The following is a 23,943-nucleotide window of genomic DNA, read 5'->3' on the forward strand; positions in this document are numbered from 1 at the left end:
GGCGGCCCTCACACCCCGGAATTTGCGCCTGCGCTTTGCTTGGCTTTCATTTCCCACCTCTTGTTCAATTTCTACTTTCCTTCCTCCATGCTTAAGAAACCGGAAGTTCCCGCCCCCTCGGTGTCTAGCGGCTAGAGTGCCACCCCTTCCGTCTCGGGCGCCGCGGTGGCCGACGGGACGTTGGAGGGAAGGGAGGTGTCCCGCACACCCCAGAGTAGGGCGGGGCGAGCGTGACGTCGCGGGCCAAAATGGCGGCGGTGGTCGGAGTCTCCTTGAAGCGCAGTCTTGTCCCGGGAGTCGCTCTGCTTCCTGGGTTCTGGGTACAGGTGAGGCCCGGCCTATCGGAGCGGAGCGCACGAGGAGGGCTGGGAGCAGCCGAGGATCACAGAACGACAGAGCTGGGAGGAGCACGGGGAATCCGTGGGGCAGCCCCCTTCCCTTACACGCGGGGAAACTGAGGCTTGGGAGGCTGCGGATCAAGGCCCAGCTGGCGGGAGACTAGAGGGCGGCAAGAGGGAGCGTGGAACGAGGAAGGGTGGGACGTAGAACGTGGAGTGTCAGCGCTGGGAGCGACCTAGAACCAAGAATAAAGGAACCCACGGGACCTAGAACAGAGTCAGAGCTGAGAGGGATCCAGAATCGAGCCGTGTTAGCACCGAGAGGGGCCACAGAATGTCAGAGCTGGGAGGGCCCTTGGAACCCAGGATGTCAGAGCTGGGAGGTCCCTTGGAACATAGAATGTCAGGCCTGGGAGGGATCTTAGAACCCAGAATGTCAGAGCTGGGAGGGCCCTTAGAACATGTCAGGACTTGAGGTGACCTAGAACATACAGTATCAGAGCTGGTTGTCTTTGAGGTCATCTAGTATAACCTCTTCATTTTGCAAATAATTAAAGTGAACCCAACAAGGAAATGTGGTTAGTCCAAGGTCATACAGCGAGTTAAACTGTCAGGGCCACTCTAAATCTCATGCTTTTTCCCCTGCTCTTTCTTTCTTCCTCTTCCCTCCCTCACTCCCTCTCCCCTCCCTCACTCCCTCTCTTCCCCCACTTTCTTGTTGTAAACTTGGGCAGGTAATGGACCTTCCCATGCATCTCAGAATTTTAGATCTGGAAGGAAATTCAAAGGTCAATTATCTGGATCTGTACTTCAGTCTCATGGGATCTGGCAGTTTGTCCAAGCTCTGGGTATAGTCTCACCAAAGAATGAGCATTAAATTATCTATCAATAATTAACTTCTTGCTCCCTTAAAGAAATTATTTACTCATTTTTCTTTGTGGTTGCTGAGCAAACAGATGTGTTGTGTACCTTATTGTTAGGTTTAATTGACTTGATGTCAGTAGCCATGAGAATGAGCTCAAACCTCTTCTCCCTAAGGAAGAACTAATTAGTGTGGAAATTTTTGCAATCTCAGTATGGCTGTGACGTTAGAACCTCCTAGAAGCAACTAAAATGTGTTCTCTGGGTGGGGTTGAGTTTTATTGCTCAGAAATGTTCTCAGAAGAATCTCATCAATGCTAAGAATGAAGGTCTGGTGGCATCCTCGTTGCTTGAGACTACCTTATTGAAAACAGCTAGGTGGCTCAGTGAATTGTGCACCAGGCCTGGAGTCAGAAAGACCTGAGTTCAGATTTGGCCTTAGACACTTACTAACTGTGTGATCCTAGGCAAGTCACTTAACTTCCATTTGCCTTAATCCGTTGGAGAAGGAAATAGAAAAAGATACACAGTATCTTTCCCTAGAAAACCCCTAACAGGGTCATGAAGAATCAGATTGACTGAAACACAAAAACAACATTATTATTGAGAATAATACAATTGGCTCCCATTTCCATAACACTTTGTGAATTCCGAGGTGCTTTTGTCATTGTTTTCTGTAAATAACAACCCTGTGATGTAGGTAGTGCTTTAATTCTCTCCATTTTACTCTAAGGAAAACCAGGGCTTGGTTGAAATGATTTATTTGCCCATGCTTTTGTGACTGTGAAGTGACCAAACTCTTTGATTAACCGATCAATCAGTAAGCATTTATTCAGCACTTACTACATGTGCAAGGCTCTGTGCTAAACCTTAGAGACATAAAGACAGAAATCAAGAAGTTCTGCTTAAATTTTAATGGAGATAACATGAATAAATACAGGTACATACCTGGCATTTACAAAGTGAATACAAGGCAGTTTGGGGAGGGAAGCCTTTTCCACCCCACCAGAGTACTGAGACCACTTCTTTCCCCGTGTCTTTCCTGCCCTTACCTTTGTCCTTCTCTTAGAGTCCTTAATCCAGTTACTTGCTTTGTTTTTTTTATCTATAGGCCTTGTCTCCCCCAGCTAGAGTGTAAGTGTTTCCAGGGCAGGGACTGTGGCCTATTTTATACCTCTTTGTTTTTTAACAGAGTGCTTTACACAAAGTAGATAGATACTCTGTATATATTTGTTTTTGATGGTGATAATTCACCTTGCCCCAACTCTGCCAGTTACTACCTGTATGAGCTTGAGCAGGTCCATTAGCCAGCTTGGGTCTCAATTTCCTCAACTGTACAATGAAAAGTTTGGACCATGTGATCATTAAGATGTCATTTTAGCGCTAGAAAGGATCTGTGATCTAGAAAGGAGATACCAGCACTGGAATGTGAGAGTCTGTGGAACCCTGGATAGCAGCTTCCTCACCTGGGTACCAGTACCCTCCCACCCCACAGAGACTTTCCACTACACGGTGCTGATTGCTCCATTCTCCAAGCTTAGACAGTAGTTTGTTTGGCACAACTTAGCACTTTGTGATATTCAGTCTTAGGCGTCTGATCTCCACCAAGGCTCACACTGCAGCCAGAATGACCTTCCTAAGGATGTGACCATGTCACGTGCTCACAGACTTTCATTAGCCTCAGGCATAAAATCTATCAACCCCTGAGCCTAGCATATGTGCCCCAGTCTCCACCTTTCCTTCCCCACCTTATTTCCCGTTACCCTCTGCCTATACTGTACATGCCAGCCAAACTGCATTACTAATTGATGTTCCTTGAATTGGGCATTTCATGTCCTGTTCCCGTACATTTAAGGTCATCCCCACTGCCTAGAAATTCTCCTTCATTGATACCTGTGTCTTTACCTCAAGGTTCAGTTCAGGTGCTTTTCCCTCCATGTTGCCTTCTCAGTCTCTGCCTCTGCTCCCCCACACTCACCCATATACACCAGCTCAGAGGATTCTCTTCAGATTTTACAAGAGTTTTTGTTTGGATCTCTTGTTTGCCCCATTACACCCAACTCTGTATTTTACTTACCTGTGTACACGTATGTCCTTCCCCCATCCCTCAGTAGGACGTAAGTTCCTGGGGTGTGGGAACTGTCTTTTATGTGTCCTCTCCAGGCATAGCAGAGCACTGTGTACACAGTAGACCCCTAAGAAATGCTTGCTTCAGGCATCTCATACTTGAATCTCCTATTACTCACCTTCCAGTGTTCCCATTTTATCAGCTCTTTTCCCCTTTCTTCCCAGATGAATAAATCATTTAGATTTAGATAGGAGAAGGAGGTAAGAACTATAAACAGGAGGTTTGCATTTCAGACCAATTATTAATCTTTTCTCTAAAATTAAATGATGAATTCCTTGAGGGCAGGAATTTTATTTTACAGGGCTATCTTTCCAACTGACTTTTGGTAGGTACTTGGCAAATATTTGCTAATTAGTCTCACAGAAGAGCCAGTTTGGGGAAACAGAAAGGTTTTCTTAGTAGAGTCTGGCAGAGTTCAAAATTAAGTTAGACTTTCCATCTCTCTGACAAGGGCCTTTCTCCCTTTTTCCCCACTGTGCAGCTCTCAAAACAAATTTGTCTTTTGTCCTTCTTCTCTGAACTCTTAATGTTTTTCCAGACTGTTCTGGCTGAAATTATTTGTCCGTGCGGAACATCATTCATTCTTCAGCACAACTTGGAACGCACTGTCTTCCTCACTTCGCCAAATCCAGTATCTAGTTATTTTATGACTCCTCTTTCAGATGGCAAATGCCAGTGTATCTTGTGAGCAGTAACTGCAGAATAGCCTTGTCTAGTGCAAAGAGTGCTGGTTCTAGAATTGGGAGACCTGAATTTGTCTCCAGGCTGGGATACCTACCTCTTTGAGCTTAGTCAGAGTCAGTGATCGTCCCAGGTTCTTCATTTCTTCTCCTGTAAATGGGGCCTGGCCTCTGAGATGCCTTTAACACTACATCTGTGCTCCTGTGCTTCGTGGTCCCCAGGGCCCCATCCCGCACAAATCAGTGACCCTGAAACCTCCATCTTCGGGCTCTCACAGATGGTGGATGGTGTTGCCCATCTTGAGGCAGACACCTCAAGGATGACTTTTTGTCCGGTTCATCTCAACACCGATTAAGCCCCTAGGATGTGCCCAGCACTGGGGACACACAAGTGAAGCAACAGAAGGAGCTTACTTCCTGCTGGAGGAACACCAGAAGGGAACTAGAATACACAAAGCCATTTCAAGAGAGGGGAGTGCGGTTTGCTCTTTGTGTGGATTGCCAGGGTTGATTGGTTCTTTGGTCACTTGGTTAGTTTCTACCTGTGTTGTCAAAGAAAGTCTTGGGCAGCCTAGGGAAAGGAATTATCGTTCTGCATTGCCCAGCTTTTTGGGGTGCTATTCATTTTATTACTACTATTTCTGAGGAGACCCTCTTGGTTTTTCTACTAAAAATGTTATTTGGTAGATGAGGTTTCAGAGGACAGACCTGGGGAGAAGTCAGAGACATATTTAAATGTAAGAAACTCCCTACTGGTAGTGGAGCTCCCCAAAATAGAAGGGCCATCTTCCAAGGAAGTACCAGCATAGGTGTTCAAGTAGAGGCCAGATATGTCGGTTGAAGGAATTCCTATAATCGGCATGAAATGGGGGTGGCCAAGGCCCCTGCAAGTACTAGGCATCCGTGATTCTGAGGTAATAAGCCTGCCTGTTTCCTTGTGAGATAGATGGGTGACCTACCTGGAATGTGCTATGAATGTGACACCAAATAAAATTAGACTGGCTCGTACTTCTCTGGTGCTTGAATGTTTTCACAACATAGACAGTAACCCTGTGGGGCAGGGTTGCCATTTTACAAATGATGAAACAAGTTGAGAGAGGCAAACTGGAGTGTCAGAACTGGAAACTTGGCCGACATGCTCAGGAGTCAGGCCCGGTGCTCCTTCAGTCATATATTGCCTTTCTGTTCTCTAAACAGCCTCGTTTTGCTCAGGTCAGACCACACCCCATGATACCATGGTGCACATACAAGTGGTTGCTTGAGGAAGCGCAGGAAGTAGCAATAGGAACATTTAGACTTAAACCCAAAGGTCCTGGCCTGGGTCCATGCTGAATGATGGTGGGTAAAGTCCATCAGCTCGCAGCCTCAGTTTCCTCATCTGCAGGTCTCCAGCCTGAATCGCTGTGCCTTTGCAGTCATCCCCTCCCCCTTTAAGGTTTCCTGGCTCCTTTAAAGACTTAGCTCAAACCCCACCTCTGCAGAAAGCCTTTTTGGTCCCTAGCATCTTCCCAGAGGCTAATAATACCTTCCCCTCCGAGATTACCTTCTATTTACACTGTATAGATCTTGTATCTACGTCATTATTTATGTGTTGTCTCCCCCAGTAAAATGTGATCTCCTCAAGGGGAAGGACTGTGTTTTTGCTTTCCTTTGTGTCCTCAGCATTTAGCACAGTGCCTGGCACATAGTAAGTGCTTAATAAATGCTCATTGACAGATGGACTGAAATGTGCCCAAAGAAGGAAAGGTCTTTCCAAGGTCACCCAGTGAGCCAGTGGTAGACCTGGAGCAAGGGATCTTTTCTGCAGACTCTTAGCCCCTTGCCCTTTCCATAACAACAGAGGTGACTGACTTTTTATTTATATATATATTGACCTTGAAATTGACTCTTTTTTTTTGTTTGTTTAGTATTTTCTTCTCCCCCAATTACATATAATAACAATTTTTAACATTCATTTTTAAAACTTTGAGTTCCAAATTCTCTCTTCCTCCCTCTCCCCTCCCACCCCCATTGAGAAGGCAAGCAGTTCAGCATAAGTTATACATAGGTAGTCATGCGAAACATTTCCATATTACTCATGTTGTGAAGAAAACATAGACCAAAAAAAGTGAAAAAGTATGCTTCAATCCGTATTCAGACACCATCCCTTCTTTCTCTGGGGATAGATAACATTTTTCATCGTAAGTCCTTCAGAGTTGTCTTGGATCACTGTATTGCTGAGAATAGCTAAGTCATTCACAGCTGATCATCTTATAATATTGCTGGTACTTTGTACACAGTACATTTCACTTTACATCAACTCATGTAAGTCTAGGTTTTTCTGAGCGCATCCTGCTCATCATTTCTTATAGTACAATAATATTCCATCACAATCACATACTACAATTTGTTCAACCATTCCCCAATTAATGAACATCTTCTCAATTTCCAATCCTTTGCCACCAGAAAAGGGATGCTATAAATATTTTTGTACATATAGGTCCTTTTCCTTTTTGTTTTTATCTCTTTGGATGCAGATCTAGGAGTGATGTTGCTAGGTCAAAGGGTATGCATTTTTTAGCCCTTTGGTCATAGTTCCAAATTACTCTACAGAATGGTTGAGTCAGTTCCCAACTCCACCAGCAGTGCATTAATGCCTTATTTTTCCCACATCCCCTCCAATATTTCTCATTTTCCTTTTTTGTCCTATTATTAGCCAATCTAATAGGTATGAGGCAGTACCTCAGAATTGTTTCAATTTACATTTCTTCAATCAATAGTGAGAGTATTTTTTTTCATATGGCTATAGATAACTTTAATTACTTCACCAGAAAACTCTTCATGTCTTTTGATCATTTATTAATTGGGGAATGTCTCTTTTGTAAATTTGACTCACTTCTCTGTATGTTTGAGAAATGAGGCCTTTATCAGAGAAACTTAGTTCAAAATTTCTTTTCATAGTTACTGTTGTTAACTATATTTCTCTCCATCCTGTTTACCCCTGTTTATTCTGTTCTCTCTCTACTTTCACCCTGTTCCTCCACAAACATGTTTTGCTTCTGACTACTGCCTCACCCAATCTGCCCTCTCTTGTATCTATTCCCCCCTCCTTCTTTTATCCCCTTCCCCTTCTGCTTTAGTGTAGGGTAAGACAGATTTCTATACCCAGTGGAGTGTGTATGTTTTTCCCTCTTTGAGCCAATTCTGATGGGGCTAGGGTTCACTCACTCCCTCTCACCTCCCCCATTTTCCCCTCTACCGTAAAAGCTTTTTCTTGCCTCTACCTTTCCCTTTCTCCCAATGCATTCCTCTGTCACTTCTTAATTTTATTTTTTTAGATATCATCCCTTCATTTTCAACTCACGTGTGCCCTCTATCGATCTATATGTATGTGTGTGTGTGTGTATATATGTATGTGTATATATATGTGTGTGTGTGTGTATGTGTGTATATATATATATATATATATATACACACTCCTATATATACTCCTTCTGACTGCCCTAATGAGAAATTTCTTAGGAGTTACAAGTACGCTCTTCCCATGTAGGAATGTAAACAGCTTAACCTCATTAAGTGCCTTACGACTTCTCTTTCCTGTTTACTTTTTTAGCTTGTCTTGAGTCTTATATTTGAAAGTCAAATTTTCTATTCAGCTCTCCTCTTTTCAGCAAGAATACTTGAAAGTCCTCTATTTCATTGAATATCCATTTTTCCCCTGAAGAATTATACTCAATTTTGCTGAGTAGGTGATTCTTGGTTGTAATTCTGTTTCCTTTGTCCTCCAGAATATCATATGCCAAGCCCTCTGATCCTTTTATGTAGGGGCTGCCAAGTTTTGTGATATCCTTCCTGACAGTGTTTCCACAATACTTAAATTGTTTCTTTCTGGCTGCTTGCATTATTTTCTCCTTGACCCGGGAGCTCTGGAATTTCACTATAATATTTCTGGGAGGTTTCATTTGAGATCTCTTTCAGGAGGTGATTGGTGGATTCTTCCCATTTCTATTTTACCCTCTGGTTCTAGAATATCAGGGCAATTTTCCTTGATAATTTCTTGAAAGATATCTAGGTTCATTTTTTGATCATGGCTTTCAGGTAATCCAATAATTTTTAAGTTATCTCTCCTGGATCTATTTTCCAGGTCAGTTATTTTTTCAATGAGATATTTCACATTGTGTTCTATTTTTTTCATTCTTTTGGTTTTGTTTGATTTTTTTCTTGATTTCTCATAAAGTCATTAGCTTCCATTTGCTCTATTCTAATTTTTTTTTGGGGGGGGGCTAGGTAATGAGGTTAAGTGACTGCCCAGGGTCACATAGCTAGTAAGTGTCAAGTGTCTGAGGCCAGATTTGAACTCAGGTCCTCCTGACTGCAGGGCTGGTACTCTATCCACTGCCCCACCTAGCTGCCTCTCCATTCTAATTTTTAAGGAATTATTTTCTTCAGTGAGCTTTTGTACCTCCTTTTCCATCTGACCAATTCTGCTTTTCAATGCATTCTTCTCCCATTGTTTTTTTTTATATCATTTGTCCTAGTCTGTTTTTTAAGGTGTTACTTTCTTCAGCATTTTTTTGTGGCTCCTTTACCAAACTGTTGACTCTTTTTTCATTATTTTCTTGCGTCACTCTCATTTTTCTTCTTAATTTTTCCTCTACCTTTCTTAACTTGGTTTTCAAAATCCTTTTTGAGTTCTTCCATGGCCTGAGACTAATTCATATTTTTCTTGGAGGCTTTGGATGTAGGAGCTTTGACTTTGTGTTTTTATCTTCCTTGTCACCATAGTAACTTTCTATGGTCAGAATTTTTTTCTGTTGTTTGCTCATTTTCCCAGCCTGTTACTTGACTTTTAACTCTTTGTCAAAGTAGGGCGCAGCTCCTGAGGTGGAGGAAGTACTGTTCCAAGCTTCAGGGGTTTTGTGTGGCTGTTTTCAGAGATACTTCTGGCGACCTCTAAGTTTTCAGTTCTTCCAAGTTGGTATGATCTAAGGAGGGGTGTTTACTCCTTTTCTGACCTATACTCTGGTCTGTGAGGGACCATATGCACTCTTTTTTGCCCTGGAACTATGAGGAGAGGGTCCCTTCTCTACTGCAGCCTGCAAGCTCTGGTGTGCTAGTGTTCCTTCTTGTCCTGGGACTGCTACCCAGATCTGAGTATAGGCAAAGCAACAGAGTCCCGTTCCCAACTCCAGCAAAGAGACCGCTGTAATCTTTTTCTGGTCAATTGTTCGACCCCCTTACCAACTGTGGGCTGAGAGCTCCGGAAACAGCTGCCGCCACTGCAGATTCAGTAACTCCCAAGGCCTACTCCCAAGGCCTGCTCCCAGTTTGCTGGTGCAGCTTGTGGTCTGTGCTGGTGCAGCTTGTGGTCTGTGCTGGTCTGTGCTGGTGCAGCTGGTGCTAGACTGTGCTCCCCTCTCACCCAGGTGTGACAGACCTTTCCTGCCAACCTTCTAGGTTGTCTTTGGCTGAAAAATTATTACACTCTGTCCTTTTATGGGTTCTGTTGCTCCAGGAATTATCTTATGGCATTATTTAAAGGGGTTTTGGGGAGAGCTCAGGTGAGTCTCTGCCTTTTCTCTGCCATCTTGCCCCACCTCCTCCTGGCTTTTTCATTTTTAATCCCAATAGTAGAATTTAGAATAATATCTCTTCAAACCTTTTATCATTGAATGTTTGGCAAACTGTTTATTCCTGTTTCTGTGATTTCTTTTCCCCCTACTTCAGGCCTGCCGAGGGGCCCAGACAGCAGCTGCTGCAGCTCCCCGCCTCAAGAAGTTTGCCATCTACAGATGGGACCCAGACAAGCCTGGAGATAAGCCCCGAATGCAGACTTATGAAATCGATCTGAACAAGTGAGTGGCTGGGGCCAGAACTTGGAGCCAGAACAGGGTTTTGAAGGACAGGCAGTGTTCTGGTGATGGGGTTGATGATTAATTCAAAACGACAATACCAAATGGGAAAAGTCTACAGAAGTAGCCTCTAAATGAGAGACAACTTTTTTATGAAATTACACTTGTGACATGAGCCCCTTATCAATATATTCTTATCAAACTGGTGTGTTTAAGTCTCCAGGGTTACATTGCGTCCCTAGTCATGTGCATGCTGATGTAATAATGATGGACACCATAGAGCAGCCATGGTGTCTCTGAAATCATAAGGTCGCAGGTCTGGAATTAGCCAGCTCCTCCTCCTGGAGAATGTTCATTCCCTTCAGAGATCATCAGCTCCAGCCCCTGCCTGCACAGGAATGCCCTCTCTGATGTCCCAGACTCTCTCACTCAGTTTCTGCATGAAGACCTCCAATGAGGAACTTAGGTGGAAGGGCATTCTGCTTTGGGAGAGCTCCATGGGTTAGGAGGCTTGTCCTGAATGGAGCCGAGCTCTGCCTCTGGAGGCCAAGCAGAACGAGTCTGTCCCATCTTCTGCACAACGACCCAAAGATAGTGAGCATGCCCTCTTCAGTTTTCTGTTGTGCAGGCCAAGCTATTTCCTTTGACTAATCTACCTACTCAACATACTCTCGAATCCTTTGACTTTCTGATTATCCTCATCCGGCCAAATGCTGTTTTGTTCCTATCCTTCCTAAAATATGGCGCCTGAAACTCAGCTGAGCTGTTTGTCACCTTTCTGACTCACTGAGGCATCCAGTCCACTAATACCCCTCATAGCTTTTTCATGCACATGGTGTAGCCACATATCCTGGTATAGATTGTGGAGACATCACTGAAAAGGAAGGTGGTTTTGAGGTTACTGGGGTGACGTTGGGGTACGCCATGGCTTCATATGCAGTCTTATTCTTTCCAGTCCATTTAGAAATGTTCATGTTTGACTGTCAGTCATGATTTTTAAAATTTATTTTAAAAAAAATCAATAGAGATATGGTGGCTTGGGACCCATTTTTGTTTTGGAAGGACATATGTTATTTAAGAGGTGAAGAGTGGGGATGAGGAAATGGGGTAGAAAGTATACTTGTGGGGCAGCTAGATGGTGCAGTGGATAGAGCACTGGCTCTGGAGTCAGAGGACCTGAGTTCAAATCTGGCCTCAGACACATAAAAACTCACTAGCTGTGTGACTCTGGGCAAGTCACTTAACCCCATTTGCCTCACTAAAAAAAAAAGAAAGTATACTTGTGTAAGGCATTCTAGGTGTCAGGGTGGACTGAGAACATTGGGTGAAGATCACCAATGAGAGAAAGAGTACCGATGTTATCATCTGGGTGCACCAAGATGGATGAATACTGGAAACAAATAACTTGCTTTTCAAGTAATTTGCGGGGGTAGGGGAGGGCAGGCAGGGTCGGTTATCTTGATCTCTGAGGGAGTACTTTCTGCCAAAGCACAGAGCACTTAATCCTACTTCCACTGTGTTCATAACCACGTAAAGAGTTAGAGCCAGTATGAACAGGCAATTTTCAGAGGAAGAGATTAAAGCTATCTATAGTCATATGAAGAAATACTCTAAATCACTGTTGATGAGAGAAATGCAAATCAGAACAACTCTGAGGTACCACATCACACCTATCAGATTGGCCAACATGACAAAACAGAAAAACGATAAATGTTGGAGAAGATGTGGGAAAATTGGAACACTAATGCGTTGTTGGTGGAGTTGTAAGATACTCCAGCCAATCTGGAGAATAATTTGGAGCTATGCCCAAAGGGCTGTAACATTGACCCAGCATCCAGATTCACAGAAAAGTTTGGATTCAGTCAAAGAGCCACACTTGAGGACCTAGAGAGCCACATGTGGCATCAAGGCTGCAGTTTCCCCGCCCCTGCTTTAGATGGCACTGTAATAGACTGCCTCATCTGTGCTGCTCCAACCAGTTGGATGGTCCAGGCTGGAAACCATGTTTTGAGAGGAATGTTCATAAACTGTCTACGGAATAGACCAGTTAATGGTCTAGAGAAGGGATAGCCAAAGTGAAGAGTTGGGAAACCCCATCATCTGAGAAACTGGCAGGCAATTTTAGCTCCAGTGGGAGGAACAACTTTATAGTAATTATTGCTGTTCAGTAATGGGATGCACTGCCCAAATTAGCAAACTCTCCGCCATGGAGCGGGTGCAGGCAGAAGCCAGGTGACCGTTCGTCAGCTTTGTGGGGTAGGGGCTCCTGCACTGGCTGGGAGGGGAGATTTAATGACCTCGAGAATTCTTTCCAACTTGTGAAAGTCATTGATTTGGTGAGGAAAACAAATATGGGAAGATGCTGAATGAAGTAAGCAGATACAAGAAAGCAATATAATAATAATAGCACCTACCCTGTGCCAGGCACTGTACTAAGTAAGCACTTTATAGTTAGCTCATTTGATCCTCATAACTTTGGGAGGAAGGTGCTACTATTATGTCCATTTTACAGATGAGGAAACTGAGGTTGAGAGAGAGTAAGTGACATGCCCAGAGTGACAGTGTCTGAGGCAAGATTTGAACTCAGATCTTCCTGGCTCTGGGCCAGTGCTCTCTCCATGGGCCACCCCAGCTGTCCAATATACACAATGATTACATTAGTATAAATAAAAAGAACTGAAATGAATCTGAATGTGGAGTGATTTGAGTGACTAATCTTTTCCTGCAGGAGGGAAGAGGGAAGAGGAGGAGGGGGAGGAGAAGGAAGAGTAGCTGGAGGAGGAATGTTTCTACCTTGTTAGGCACTGTGTTGGCTGTTTTTCTTTGTTACAAGGAAGTGTTTATTGAGGGAAGAATGGTTGGCCAATATCCAGAAGTAATTGATCTAAAAACCAAAGGTATCACCAGAACTTTATTTTTAATTGCTTTAAGTTCAGCATGAATTAGATGATCTCTAAGATATTTTCTAGTTCAAAATTCCATGATCCTTAAATTTTTAGTGGTCACCTCCCTGGAAATGGAATCTGAAATTTAAAATAGTTGTAGCTTTTTAAAAAAAAGGGGGGGGGGTTATTTCAGTAAACATCGTCTTTACTAAACTGAATAATTTCATTGTATATCCTACTTAGTGTACCTTTTTGGAAATAAAATTAAAGCGGCTGCTTTATAAATAACCTTTTGTCAAAAGCTATTTTAGTGAATTTACTGTCTAGGTTTTTATTCTTTAAAATAATAATGATAATTTGAGTAACCTGATCCTTTCACATTCTGTTTCCTAGAAATGTACCTGGTATATTCAGTATAGGATTGTACTTAATATATATGATATTGTACCCTCCATATCCTAATATTAGTTCCAGTGGAAATGAGGGAGAAAAAATAAATCTCTACTCAACAAATATTTACCCAGAAAACAAATTATATATTACAGTTTGTCTTTATGGCAAGTAGGGAGCAAGGTGGAATATAGGATGGCTAAACTTTCTGAAAGATAAGTGTTCTTTTTTTTCCTCCCTTAATAGATGTGGCCCGATGGTGTTGGATGCCTTGATCAAGATTAAAAATGAGATGGACGCCACGCTGACCTTCCGAAGGTCATGCCGAGAAGGTAAATGGTCCCTTCACTTTGAGCGAAGGGACTGGCTTTCATATTTTGGTTCTCAAACCCGAGCCGGCCAGGATGGGGCTGATGGGACTTCATGAGGGGGAGTCTCCTCTCCCTTGGTCACTCCCTCTTCTGGTGATAGTACTCAGAATCACCGGTCACTTTGATTCAAGAGTGCAAGCTTGGAAACAATCAGAGGCTTGCTAAGGCTGCAGAGACAGGACAGACGTGTGGATCTGTCCTTTGGTTTATTCTAATCTTTAAGGAAACATTTGTCCAGTAAATGTTTTTCTAGATTCAGTCGGATACTTTTAAGTAACTTCTCCCCTTCTTCAGATTCTTCAGAAACATGAGAATAAGTTTAGGCCTGTTTGACAAAAAACAGCAACAATAAAGTCCAGACAAAAAAGGGAAGGCCTTTGCCTAATGAGAAACAGATTTGTCATGACCAGAAGCCAGTGAGTTTCATGAGCTGATTTTGTGAGCCTGATCACTGGAAAGCTCCTTCCACGGGCATCGTAGTGAAAGGAAGGAATTCTGGAACAGCTGCAGCAGTGTCAGAGGCAGCACTGAGATAAGGCAAACCCCCGACCAGTTTGGTGCCCCCTGTCTAAATGAAGGCCTGCACCCTCCTTCCTTGCTAATCTTGGTAAACTCCTGAAGTGTGGGGGGGGGAAAGGGGGATGGGACACCCAGTCAGACACAGACCTTTGAGTGAAAATGGTGGCCTTTTTTCAGGGAAAGTACTGTGCAGGAGGGTTGAAGTGTGTGTTGGTCAGCAAGTATCTAGGGCAAAACAGAGTAGTAAAAAAACAACGTTTTAGTCTTGGGGAATGAGGATCTGAGTGCCAGTTCTGCTACTTAGCACCTGTGTGGCTAATGCCCTGCCCTGGGTGAGATCTTAGCAGGAGGATTGCGCGCAGTCCTCGGTTCTACTTTGAAAAGGGTATTGATAAATGCGAGAGCCTTCGAGGACAGAGCCGAGAGGATGGGGAGGATCGATCTGTGGGATCACATCTCATAAGAATCATGTGAAGAAACTGGGGGTGTTTAGTCTAAAAGGAGGTAAGACCGAAGACCGATTTAGACTGGGAGGGAGTGGCCTGGAGCCAGCTATGGACAGGGATTTGGGCTGTCCGTGGGACTGGACCCATTCTGTTTGGAGTGAGATATCAACTGGGAACAGGGGTAGGAATTGAAGGAAATGGGCTGCCCCTGGAAGGGAGGAGCTCCTCCTTGGGGGTCTGCGAGCAAAGGCTGGAGGGCCACTTAGCAGGAGGCGGGAGGGTCGTAGCAAGGGTTCTTTAAAAATGCATTGTCGATATGTGTCAGCATTTTTCAGTAGAACAAGTGCCCAGACACACCTGCTTTGTAGAGGGGCATCTTGTGGGGCTCTGAGTGGGCCTATGTCAACTGAACAAATCCCTGTGGGCAGCATATTGACTTAGAAAACATCTGCGCTGCATTTTTAGTTGTATTTTTTAATTGATTAATTTATTTTTATTTTGTCAAACATTTCCCAATTCAATTTTAATCTGTTTCTTTCCTTGCTCCACAAGCTTCACATCTGTGGCCTCCATTGGCTGTGAAGGAAGTGCTTTCCAGCTCTGAGATTGCCAAAGATAATTGACTTTGCCTCTCTAGCCTCTAGTTCCTCGTCTGTAGAATGAGGGGTGTAGACTAGGTGGGTCCTGAGCTCCCTCTGTAATGTCGTGGGGGTCTTGCAGCTTGGATATGCTCTAAGCCTCTTTCTTCCCAGCCGTGACATTCTGCATCTCCAGTTCTGTGATCAGGGTGCTGTGATGATGAGCTCTGCTCTCCGAACTTCCTTTTGTGGGTGTCTTATCTGTACTTACTGCATTGTAAGAATGAATCTGGTCTTATCCAAACTTCCAAACACAGCTCCTTGCACACCACAGGCACTTAATAATTGTTGTTGTATTATATTGTAGTGAGTTACCACTGGACAGATTGCTTCTTAATGCATTTGGTTAGTTCATCATTCCTCCTTTGAAAGCCAGACAGTGACCAGCAGATATCAGCTGTCTGATAAATGAGCCCCCAACCCCTGCGGCACGTGGTGTCTCACAAGGGCGAGGACGGCTGTGGCTGATTCTGCTTTTGAAGCCGTCAGGTGGCTAACCTGCCTGCCTTCAGGCGGGCCTCAGTGGTGGTGTCGGGGTGGTAGGTGAGAAATGAGGAAACTGGCCTCACACTGGGAGTGAGCAGACGGGCTCTGTCTCTCGCAGGCATCTGTGGTTCCTGTGCAATGAACATTAATGGGGGCAACACGCTGGCCTGCACCAGAAGAATCGACTCCAACCTCAGCAAAGTCTCTAAAATCTACCCTCTCCCCCACATGTACGTGGTGAAGGATCTTGTCCCGGTGAGTTCCCATCATTCGTGTTAGAGATAGGACAGGAAGGGGCCCTCTTCCAAGATTCCTCCGTTCTCTTTGGGCAGTGGGTTCCCACAGGAGTCCTGCTTCCAGTCTCTCCAGCCCATCCTCACATAACTGCTAGAACAGTCTTCCAGAAACACGGATCTGCCCAAGAGTCGTTAGCGGCTTCCTGTTGCTTCTGAGATGAAGCATAAAGTCTTCCCTTAGCCTGGCGTTTCAAAGCCCTCCGTCATCTGGCTCCAGCTCCCTCTTCATGCGCTCTGCATGTCAGCCCAGCTAGCCCCCTATCTGTTCTCCAAATCTGCATCCCGTCCCCCCTCTGCCTGTCTGCCTACAGTTCTCTGACCCCCTGCCTGGCATGCACATCTTCCTCCCCTCTGCCTCTCCAATCCCAGCCCAGGGGCTGTCTGCTCAGATCCTTCCCTCCCTCTTCTTTCTGTTTATCTTTGCACTTGTGTGACCTACTGTTAGAATATAAGCTCCTTGAGGGCGGAGCCTACTTCATTTTTGTTTCTGTGACCCCAGCACCTAGAACCGTGCTTTGTACCCAGCAGAGACTTAATAAATGAGTTACATTGTTTTTCTCCACTCAAAGGAAACTCCTAAGAGAGGGACAGAAATACGGGGACCTAAGAGAATGTTGCCTAGAAGGAGAAAGTAAGCCACCAAACCCAGAAGACCCTCGGCCTGGTTGGGTTGTGGAGGGACTACAGACCTTCCCCTTGGAGAGCCAGCGCTTCTCCTGGAAATAACTGGTCCTGACCCCAGAGAACTTCTGGGGAGGCCAGAGAAGCGACGAGGCTCTGTGTGCTCCCACCCTCCTGGGTTTGACACCTGCTAGCGGAGGGCAGGGAGAGCAGGGGAGCGGAAGACTTGAGTCAGAGAAGGGCCCAGGAAACCCAAGAGGAGAGTCTTAGTGCTGTTAGGTGGCACAATAGTACTTGGAACACAGGCTTAAAGTTAGAAAGATCTGAGTTCAAATCCAATCTCAGACACTCTCTAGCTGTGTGACCCTGAGTAAGTCACTTCTTTGCTGTCTGCCTCAGTTTCCTCATCTGTCAAATGAGAGTAATAAGAGCACCTATTTCCCAGGGTTGTGACAATCAAGCGAGTTAACATTTGTAAAGAACTTAACATGGTTCCTGGCATATAGTAGGTGCTTAATAAATGCTTGTTCCCTTCCCCCTACTCCCCTGCATTGTAAGATATGACAGGATTTAATTCACTTATTTCTTGCTCTCTTTCTCAGGATCTGAATAACTTCTATGCACAGTATAAATCCATTCAGCCTTACTTAAAGAAAAAGGATGAATCCCAGAGCGGCAAGGAGCAGTATCTTCAGTCCATAGAAGATCGAGAGAAGCTGGTATTATTGTGTTCAGTGTTTTGGTTTGGGAGTGGGTTGGGATCTTTTGTTAGTGCCGTGGTTTTGAGGTGGGACCAAGAGACACATGGTTGCTTTTTAGGATGCTGTTGGCAGACCTAGAACATGGGACAAATGTCCTGAGACCCTCCAGAAGCAAAGACTCAGAACCAGACTTTGGTCCTCCAGCCTTTTCTTGGTCTAGAGAGGGCTCACTATGCCGGGACACCCAGAGAGTCTCAGGCCAGAGGCCAGGCTGTGATTCAGGGAGATGCTTGGAGGCCATTCCGTGTGCTAGGCGCTGGTGAAGCAAGGTCATTCAGTTCTCATGGTGTCTGACTTTCTTGGCGTTGCCTGGGACCCAGGTGCAAGTAGGAGCATCCTCTTTCAGAATGTCGGTCCTGACCACAGAGCCCAGAGTCAGATGAGCCTTCTAGTGGGCTTCCTGGCCGCTGTCAGTCAGCAGTGCCGCATTTACCCAGCATCTCTGCTGGTCACATAAGTGATTTTCCAAAGAACTGAAGCTCAGCTGTTTAAATAGCAAAGCCCTTTTTATTTTATTTTATTTTAATCGTTTTCAACAGAAATCTTTCTAAAATATACCCTACACATTCCTGCCTTAACCAGAGTATACTAAACAGTATTTAAAGGTCATCATTCTGACCATGCACTCCCCCCATGCTGAGAAGCTCTCCTTGGTCAACAGAGCTGCCATTGTAGCCCCCCTCCTCAGGTGAGGTGGGCTGAAAAATAACCCCGCCAACCCAAAATGTTAAAATCGTGTCTAAATTGAATCAGGTCCTAAGAGATGGTCTGTGGGTCTCTTCCAGGAAATAAGGCGTGAGTGTGTTAGAGCACCAGCTATCTGACAGCCGCCTCAGTGGGTCAGAGGCCTTTTTCACTTCCTGCTTCTGGGGGCACATGGCAAAGGTCCAGATGGTAGAGGTTCCTAGAAGTCTTACTTCTGGGTGAGGGGAACAGTAAAGGGTGCTTGTCCTTCCTTAGATACTCCTGGGGACCACGAGCCTAGGATTCTAGTCCTAACTCCACACAAGTAGGTCTGGGAAACAGCTCTATTCCTCTGAGGTGTTCTAGGATGGAGCTGTCAGGGTACTCAGAGGTCATCTGGCCTGGTCCAGTCCTCTCATTCCGCAGCTCAACAGCGCCATAGTGCACAGAGCGCCAGGCCTGGAGTTGGGAAGACTCCTCTCTGAGCTCAAATCCCGCCTCAGACATTTACAAGCTGTGTGACCCTGGGTGAGTCACTTCACCCTGTTTGCCTCAGTTTCCTCATATGTCCAGTAAGCTGGAGAAGGAAATGGCAAACCACTCCAGTATCTTTGCCAAGAAAACCTCAGATGGTCACAGAGAGTCAGACACAACTAAACAACAGAAAGGATCCTGTAGGAAATCAAGGCCCCGAGAAAGGAAGTCACTTTGTCCAGAGGGACAGGGCAGGCACTTGAAGCAGGTCCTCGTGATTCTACATTGTCCTCGCCCTGCGCCCAGGGCCCTCAGGGGCCTCTGGTTGATATCCTTAGCTGGGACCGTCTTAGTTTTTTGTGTTTATAACCTATGTGAGAGGACCAGATGCCTTGGAGTCAGGGTGAGCCACGTTTAGGTCCTTCTCCCCCGTATCACTGGTGACCTGGGCAAGGCTCCTGACATCTCAGTGCTTTGGGTGGCTCTTTAAGACTGGATGGTAGAGAAGGCACCAGCCCGCATCAGTAAGGGGAGTTTCCTCATCTGGGAATTCCCTGCCTAGACCAAAGACATGCAGGTCTGGCCCCGTCCCTGTCTCTGTCCCTTAAAACAAAGTCACTGCTCCACCCTTGTCCCATCCTCTCCTCAGGACGGGCTCTACGAGTGCATCCTCTGTGCCTGCTGCAGCACCAGCTGCCCCAGTTACTGGTGGAATGGAGACAAATACTTGGGACCCGCAGTCCTCATGCAGGTAAGGCGGGGTGATCCAGAGCCCCAAGGGAATGGTGAGTTGGTGTGGGCACAGTAGCCAATTAAGAGTCCTCTGGGCTTATTGTTGACCACCAGGTCCATTGGTATGTCTGGTCCCCCTCCCTGCCTCCACCCCTCCGCTAACTTCATGTAAGCTTTATGTTCATGAAGTTAATTAAGGGTGGTGCCTGAGTTACCACTGGATCTCCTCCCCAGTAGAGAACATAAGGAAAAAAAAGGAGGGGGAAGAGAGAGAGAGAGAAAAAACCATTGCATGAACAAATGAATTAATTTTACTTTCTTTACAACCATGCTGAGCACCGTACACATCAGAAGTGCTCACTTTGGCGCTGAGAATGCACAGAGACAGGAAGCAAGCCCTGCTCCCAGCTCAGTGGCTCAGGAGCCAGCCGGAGTGGGGGTGGCGTGGCCTGAGCCACAGCAAAGTCTAACCCAGGGAAGGGATGGGGCAACGAAGCAGAAATGCTGCAGACAGAGGGCCCCAGGAACGTCTGAAGAGGAAATACTCTGATGGGATTGCCTCTGTCTTCTCCTCCAGGAGGGCTCTCAGAACCCTTGTCTGCAGTGTGGTGATTTTCTCCATTGCAGATTTCTGCTCCTGGTGTGCTCACCACCGTCAGGTTCAGCTGCACACGCAGGTGTTCTGCAATAGGTTTCCTCGTGCAGTTGGCTGGACGCTAGCCTGCTTTGGTGGCTCTGGCCACCACCACTCCCTGCTTCTCAGCCCAGGGCAAAACTGATTTCTCCATCCTCTCATGTCTCCTAGCATTATTATTCTGCTCATCCTTCTCCATCTTAAGACTGTAAACCCTTTGAGAGCATGTGGCATGCTTCCCTTGGTAAACCTCAAAGTGCTGTACAAAGTACACATAGTTGTTAATCTGCAGATTAAATTGTTACCTACGGGCCCCCGGGGCCTTGCACAGAACAGTGGTTAATAAATGCTTATTGAAATGAATCAAGAATTTCTATCAAACATGCCTGATCTGGGCCAGACCTGCTGTAATTGGAGGGAGAAGCAGAGAAACATCTCTATTCTGGAGTGACACTCGGGACAGACAGAGGTCATGGCCAGACTGTGTGAGGTCAAGTGCTGAGCTGTCTGTGGTATCGAGTGGAGGTCAAAGGAGGGCTGAGCTCATGGGGCACCGCCTTGAAGCCTGGGAGGGCTTCTCAGAGACCTCAGCCTCGGAACCTTCTCAGCTTCCTCTCATGCCTCAGCTTCCGCATTAGACTGTAAGGTCCTTGGAGGCCGGGGCTGTCTTTTTGTTACTTGTAGCCCCAGCACATTTATAAACGTGGATTGGATTGGATCGGGTGGGTGGGCCAGCAGGCAAGAACATGTTCCCGGTAAAGATACCCTTTCAGGCTGATGCCCCAGACGGCAGCTTCCTTCCTCCTTCTGGCTGTGAGCCGTGGGCTCTCTTTTTCTAGGCCTATCGCTGGATGATTGACTCCAGGGACGACTTCACAGAGGAGCGGCTGGCCCAGCTACAGGACCCGTTCTCTTTGTACCGATGTCACACCATCATGAACTGTACCAGGACCTGCCCTAAGGTATTCGGTGCTCAAAGCCATCAGAATGGTCTGGCCTTTCTTTGTCCCGTGGCAGGGTGAGCTACAAAGGTTGTTGAAGCATTCAATTAATTCAGCTCTGGGCCCACAATGCAGTGAGTGACGGTGAGATTGGGTATCTGGGTTGGAAAGGACACTCAGCCTCCAGAAATGGGGTCTTCCTTCCCTTTCCCTCGCCCGAACTCGGCCAGGCATCTTTGCAGTCTCTGGATGAGAAATCAGGGCCGTGTGGCTTTACCCAGAGTCAGGTCAAGTCAATATGCATTTATTAAGTGCTTGCTGAGCTAAGCGCTGGAGATACAAATACAAGCAGAAGGAAAGACAGTCCCTGCCCTCAAAGAGCTTACATTCTAGTGGGGAAAGACAGTGCACGAGAGGGTGAAGGGTGGGCTGGTACACAGAGTCCTCAGTGCAGCCTGGACCGGAACAAGACAGGAGAGAGAGAAGCAGTAAAACCACAACCTGAAAATGAAATGCACGTGCTCGTTCCCTGGAAAGAGCCATCAAAATTCTTGTATATCCATATGGGAGAGGCAAGCTGGAGTTTGGGATGGGGGAGTGTTTGTTTGTAAGGACCTGAGGTTTCATCAGCGTGGGAAAGTCCCTCCACACATGCAGTCAGCGGCTCCTCTGTAACTTAGAGCCTCGCTCCCACTGCCAGCATGTGAGGCAAGACCTGAGCCAGGTCTCCTAGACCCCACAGCAGGCCTTCTCCACCTGTCCCACTGCTGTTCTCAGGGACGGAATCCAGGTTACCCAGTGGGGTGCAGGAGCAAGGAGCGCCCAGACACGGCTTCCGGAGAATCATGGAAAGCTGGAGCTGGGACGGGGCTGAGTCAGCCTCGGCATCCTGCTGTGTGTGTGTACCCTTCTGTGGGCCTCAGAGTCCTACTCATGTGATGAAGGGGCTGTTCTAGATTATTTCAGAAGGCCCTTCCGGCCCCAGATCTATGATCCTAGTCCAGCTGCCTTAATTTACAGAGTGGGGAACTGAGGTCCCTTGAAGGCTGAGGAATTGTCCAAGGTCACACTGAATGTTTGTGGCCAAGCCCAGAACTAGAAGCCTGGTCTCCAGCTCACGTCCAGTGCTCCTTTCCTTATGGGGGCTTGATTTGTGCCCAGTCAGCATGCTTACAGGTCACGTTTCTGGTTTGGTTTAAGTGTAACTCGCTGTCCTTTCCTCTTGTACACATAAGAGACGAGTGAGCCGAGAGAGTCTGTTCATGCCTTCTCAAAAGAGGTCCCAGTTTCTGGTTTGAAACACTTGAGATTCATGCATTGGGCTTTTAAAAAGGAATTTCAGAGAGGGAGTGAGGTGGATCAAGAGTTGGTCCCCAACCAGGAAGCCCTGGGTTCAAGTCCTGCCTCTTACGTAGACTGGCTTTGTGACCTGGGCAGATTTCTGAACCTCTCAGGGCCCACGGGAAACTGTGTAGGACCATAAACCACAGAGAAGGTGCCCATCCGCCTTGGAGAAGAGCTCACCCAGCTTTCCCTGGGCCGGTGGAATCAGAGGTTCAGACAAGCTAACAAAAAGGAATTTCCCAGTGTGTGCCAGACACTGGGTGTCTGGGGTGTTGGGGGTTAAACCAACCCCTGCCCTTGAGGAGCTTCCATTTGCCAGTGGATGGTAGGGGCAGGAAGTGACACAGGGCTTTTCTTCTGGGCCTTGTCACCAGCCCCCCAGCATTTTAGATTTTGCCCTGAATTCCTCTTTGAGGCACTGAGTGCTTTCTTTTTGGGGTGGTGGGATGTTTGGCTAAGCTCAGGTGATTTCCCTGCCTGGGATTACCAGACACAGACCAGGCTTCTTCTCTCTCCCTCGTTCTCACTTCAGAAACCTGGCCATTGTGGGGCTTGCCTTACTGGATGTTGTCACAGAAGGCCAGCTACTGCCAGTGCCGGTTTGCTAATCTGGCCAGCAGTTGTATTGTGAAGATAATCGGCCCCCAATTATCAGGGACCTCCAACATTCTTGAGACGGTCTGGCAGCTGGCTTCTGCCAGCGTTGGTCCAGCGAGGGCACCCACGTCCGAGATTTCACATTAGCCATCTCTTGGCATCTCTTCAGTCCAAACTTGGATTTTAGCCATTTCACTTTGATTCGATTCTGTGCACCAAGCCTACTGTGTGCCAGACCTAGCCTCCGGGGTCCTGCCTCTCTGTCTGCGGGGGGTGGGGGGGTGCCTCACAAAGCCTGAGCCAAGGCTCCTGAGGCCATGCAGAGAGGGGAGCACTCACCAGGGAGGGGCTCAGGGAAGGTCCCCCCTAGGCTGGGCCTTCGCTGGTCCTCCCAAGGTTCTAGATTCTCTTGGGCAGTGCCTGAAAACCTTGTGCTGGGCTGGGTCTGTATCCATGCTAAGTCAGGCCAGTTGGCAGAGCATACCTCATGTGCCCCCGTGGTGGACCCAGTAGATCACCTGGTGAAATCAGTGATGTGGCCCTGTTGCCCCTGAGTTGAGTTAGCAGAGTTGATGTGTACATTGTTGCAGCAGGGGTGGCTGAAGAATTGGCCAGGGGTCCCGAGTTCTCGAGTTGGTGCTGATGGGATCGCTTCATGTTCTGTTTCTGTTTCCCTTCCCCCCTTCCCCCTTCCCCCGCCAGGGACTGAATCCAGGAAAAGCAATAGCTGAAATCAAGAAGATGATGGCGACCTACAAAGAGAAGAAAGTGAGTGCTTAGCCATCTCCAGCCTTGTCATAAGTGGTAGCCCCCACAGGGCTGAGCCTAATTGATGTCTGATTTGACCTGTTTTTCCATGAATGTTGCATGTCCAATGAGAACTTCAAGAGGTAAATAAAGAACATACTACTTTATTAACAAAACCATCCTGAGGCCGGGCTTTTTTCACACTGCAGAATACAGTTGCTGGTGAGGGGAGGTGGGTGGCCTTTGTTCTGTGCTCCAGATGGTTCACACGTGCCCCAGAGTGATAGGGGGTCAAAGGGCTAGAAGATGTTAGAGTGATGTTTGCCAGTTTAAATTGTTTAAAAGGTAAGAAGGCCTCTTTTCTGTCTTTGGAGAGCAGTTTTAGAATGTTAGCACGGAACTATGTCCCCAGTGACCTCACTAAGAGTTATTCTGGTTCCAAAGAATGTTTAAAAAGCATTCACGACTAACTGGTTGCTGAGAATGAGTGTTATTTCACCTGCTATGGTTATGGGCTAAAACCATCTTAACAGAAGGAG

The 23,943-nt window shown here is 46.4% G+C and overlaps 1 protein-coding gene across 1 annotated transcript; it reads left to right on the plus strand.

Moving 5' to 3' along the window:
• The first annotated feature begins 226 nt into the window (after positions 1-226).
• On the plus strand, positions 227-23,580 carry SDHB (succinate dehydrogenase complex iron sulfur subunit B). Its single transcript, XM_027842813.1, has 8 exons — positions 227-326; positions 9,714-9,841; positions 13,360-13,445; positions 15,692-15,828; positions 17,093-17,209; positions 19,059-19,160; positions 20,615-20,737; positions 23,360-23,580. The coding sequence occupies exons 1-8, from the start codon at positions 249-251 to the stop codon at positions 23,435-23,437; spliced, it is 849 nt and encodes a 282-aa protein (XP_027698614.1). The 5' UTR covers positions 227-248; the 3' UTR covers positions 23,438-23,580.
• Positions 23,581-23,943: the final 363 nt, after the last annotated feature.

This window comes from Vombatus ursinus, unplaced genomic scaffold, assembly GCF_900497805.2.
Source record: "Vombatus ursinus unplaced genomic scaffold, bare-nosed wombat genome assembly UNPS02014884.1, whole genome shotgun sequence".
NCBI lineage: Eukaryota > Metazoa > Chordata > Mammalia > Diprotodontia > Vombatidae > Vombatus > Vombatus ursinus.

What these genes read in the sequence shown, in the direction of transcription:
- SDHB (XM_027842813.1), top strand. Translation starts at nt 249, where the DNA reads ATGGCGGCGGTGGTCGGAGTCTCCTTGAAGCGCAGTCTTGTCCCGGGA. An exon ending in TTCCTGGGTTCTGGGTACAG is followed by an intron (nt 327 to 9,713) that starts GTGAGGCCCGGC and finishes CCCCTACTTCAG; the next exon opens with GCCTGCCGAGGGGCCCAGAC. An exon ending in TATGAAATCGATCTGAACAA is followed by an intron (nt 9,842 to 13,359) that starts GTGAGTGGCTGG and finishes CTCCCTTAATAG; the next exon opens with ATGTGGCCCGATGGTGTTGG.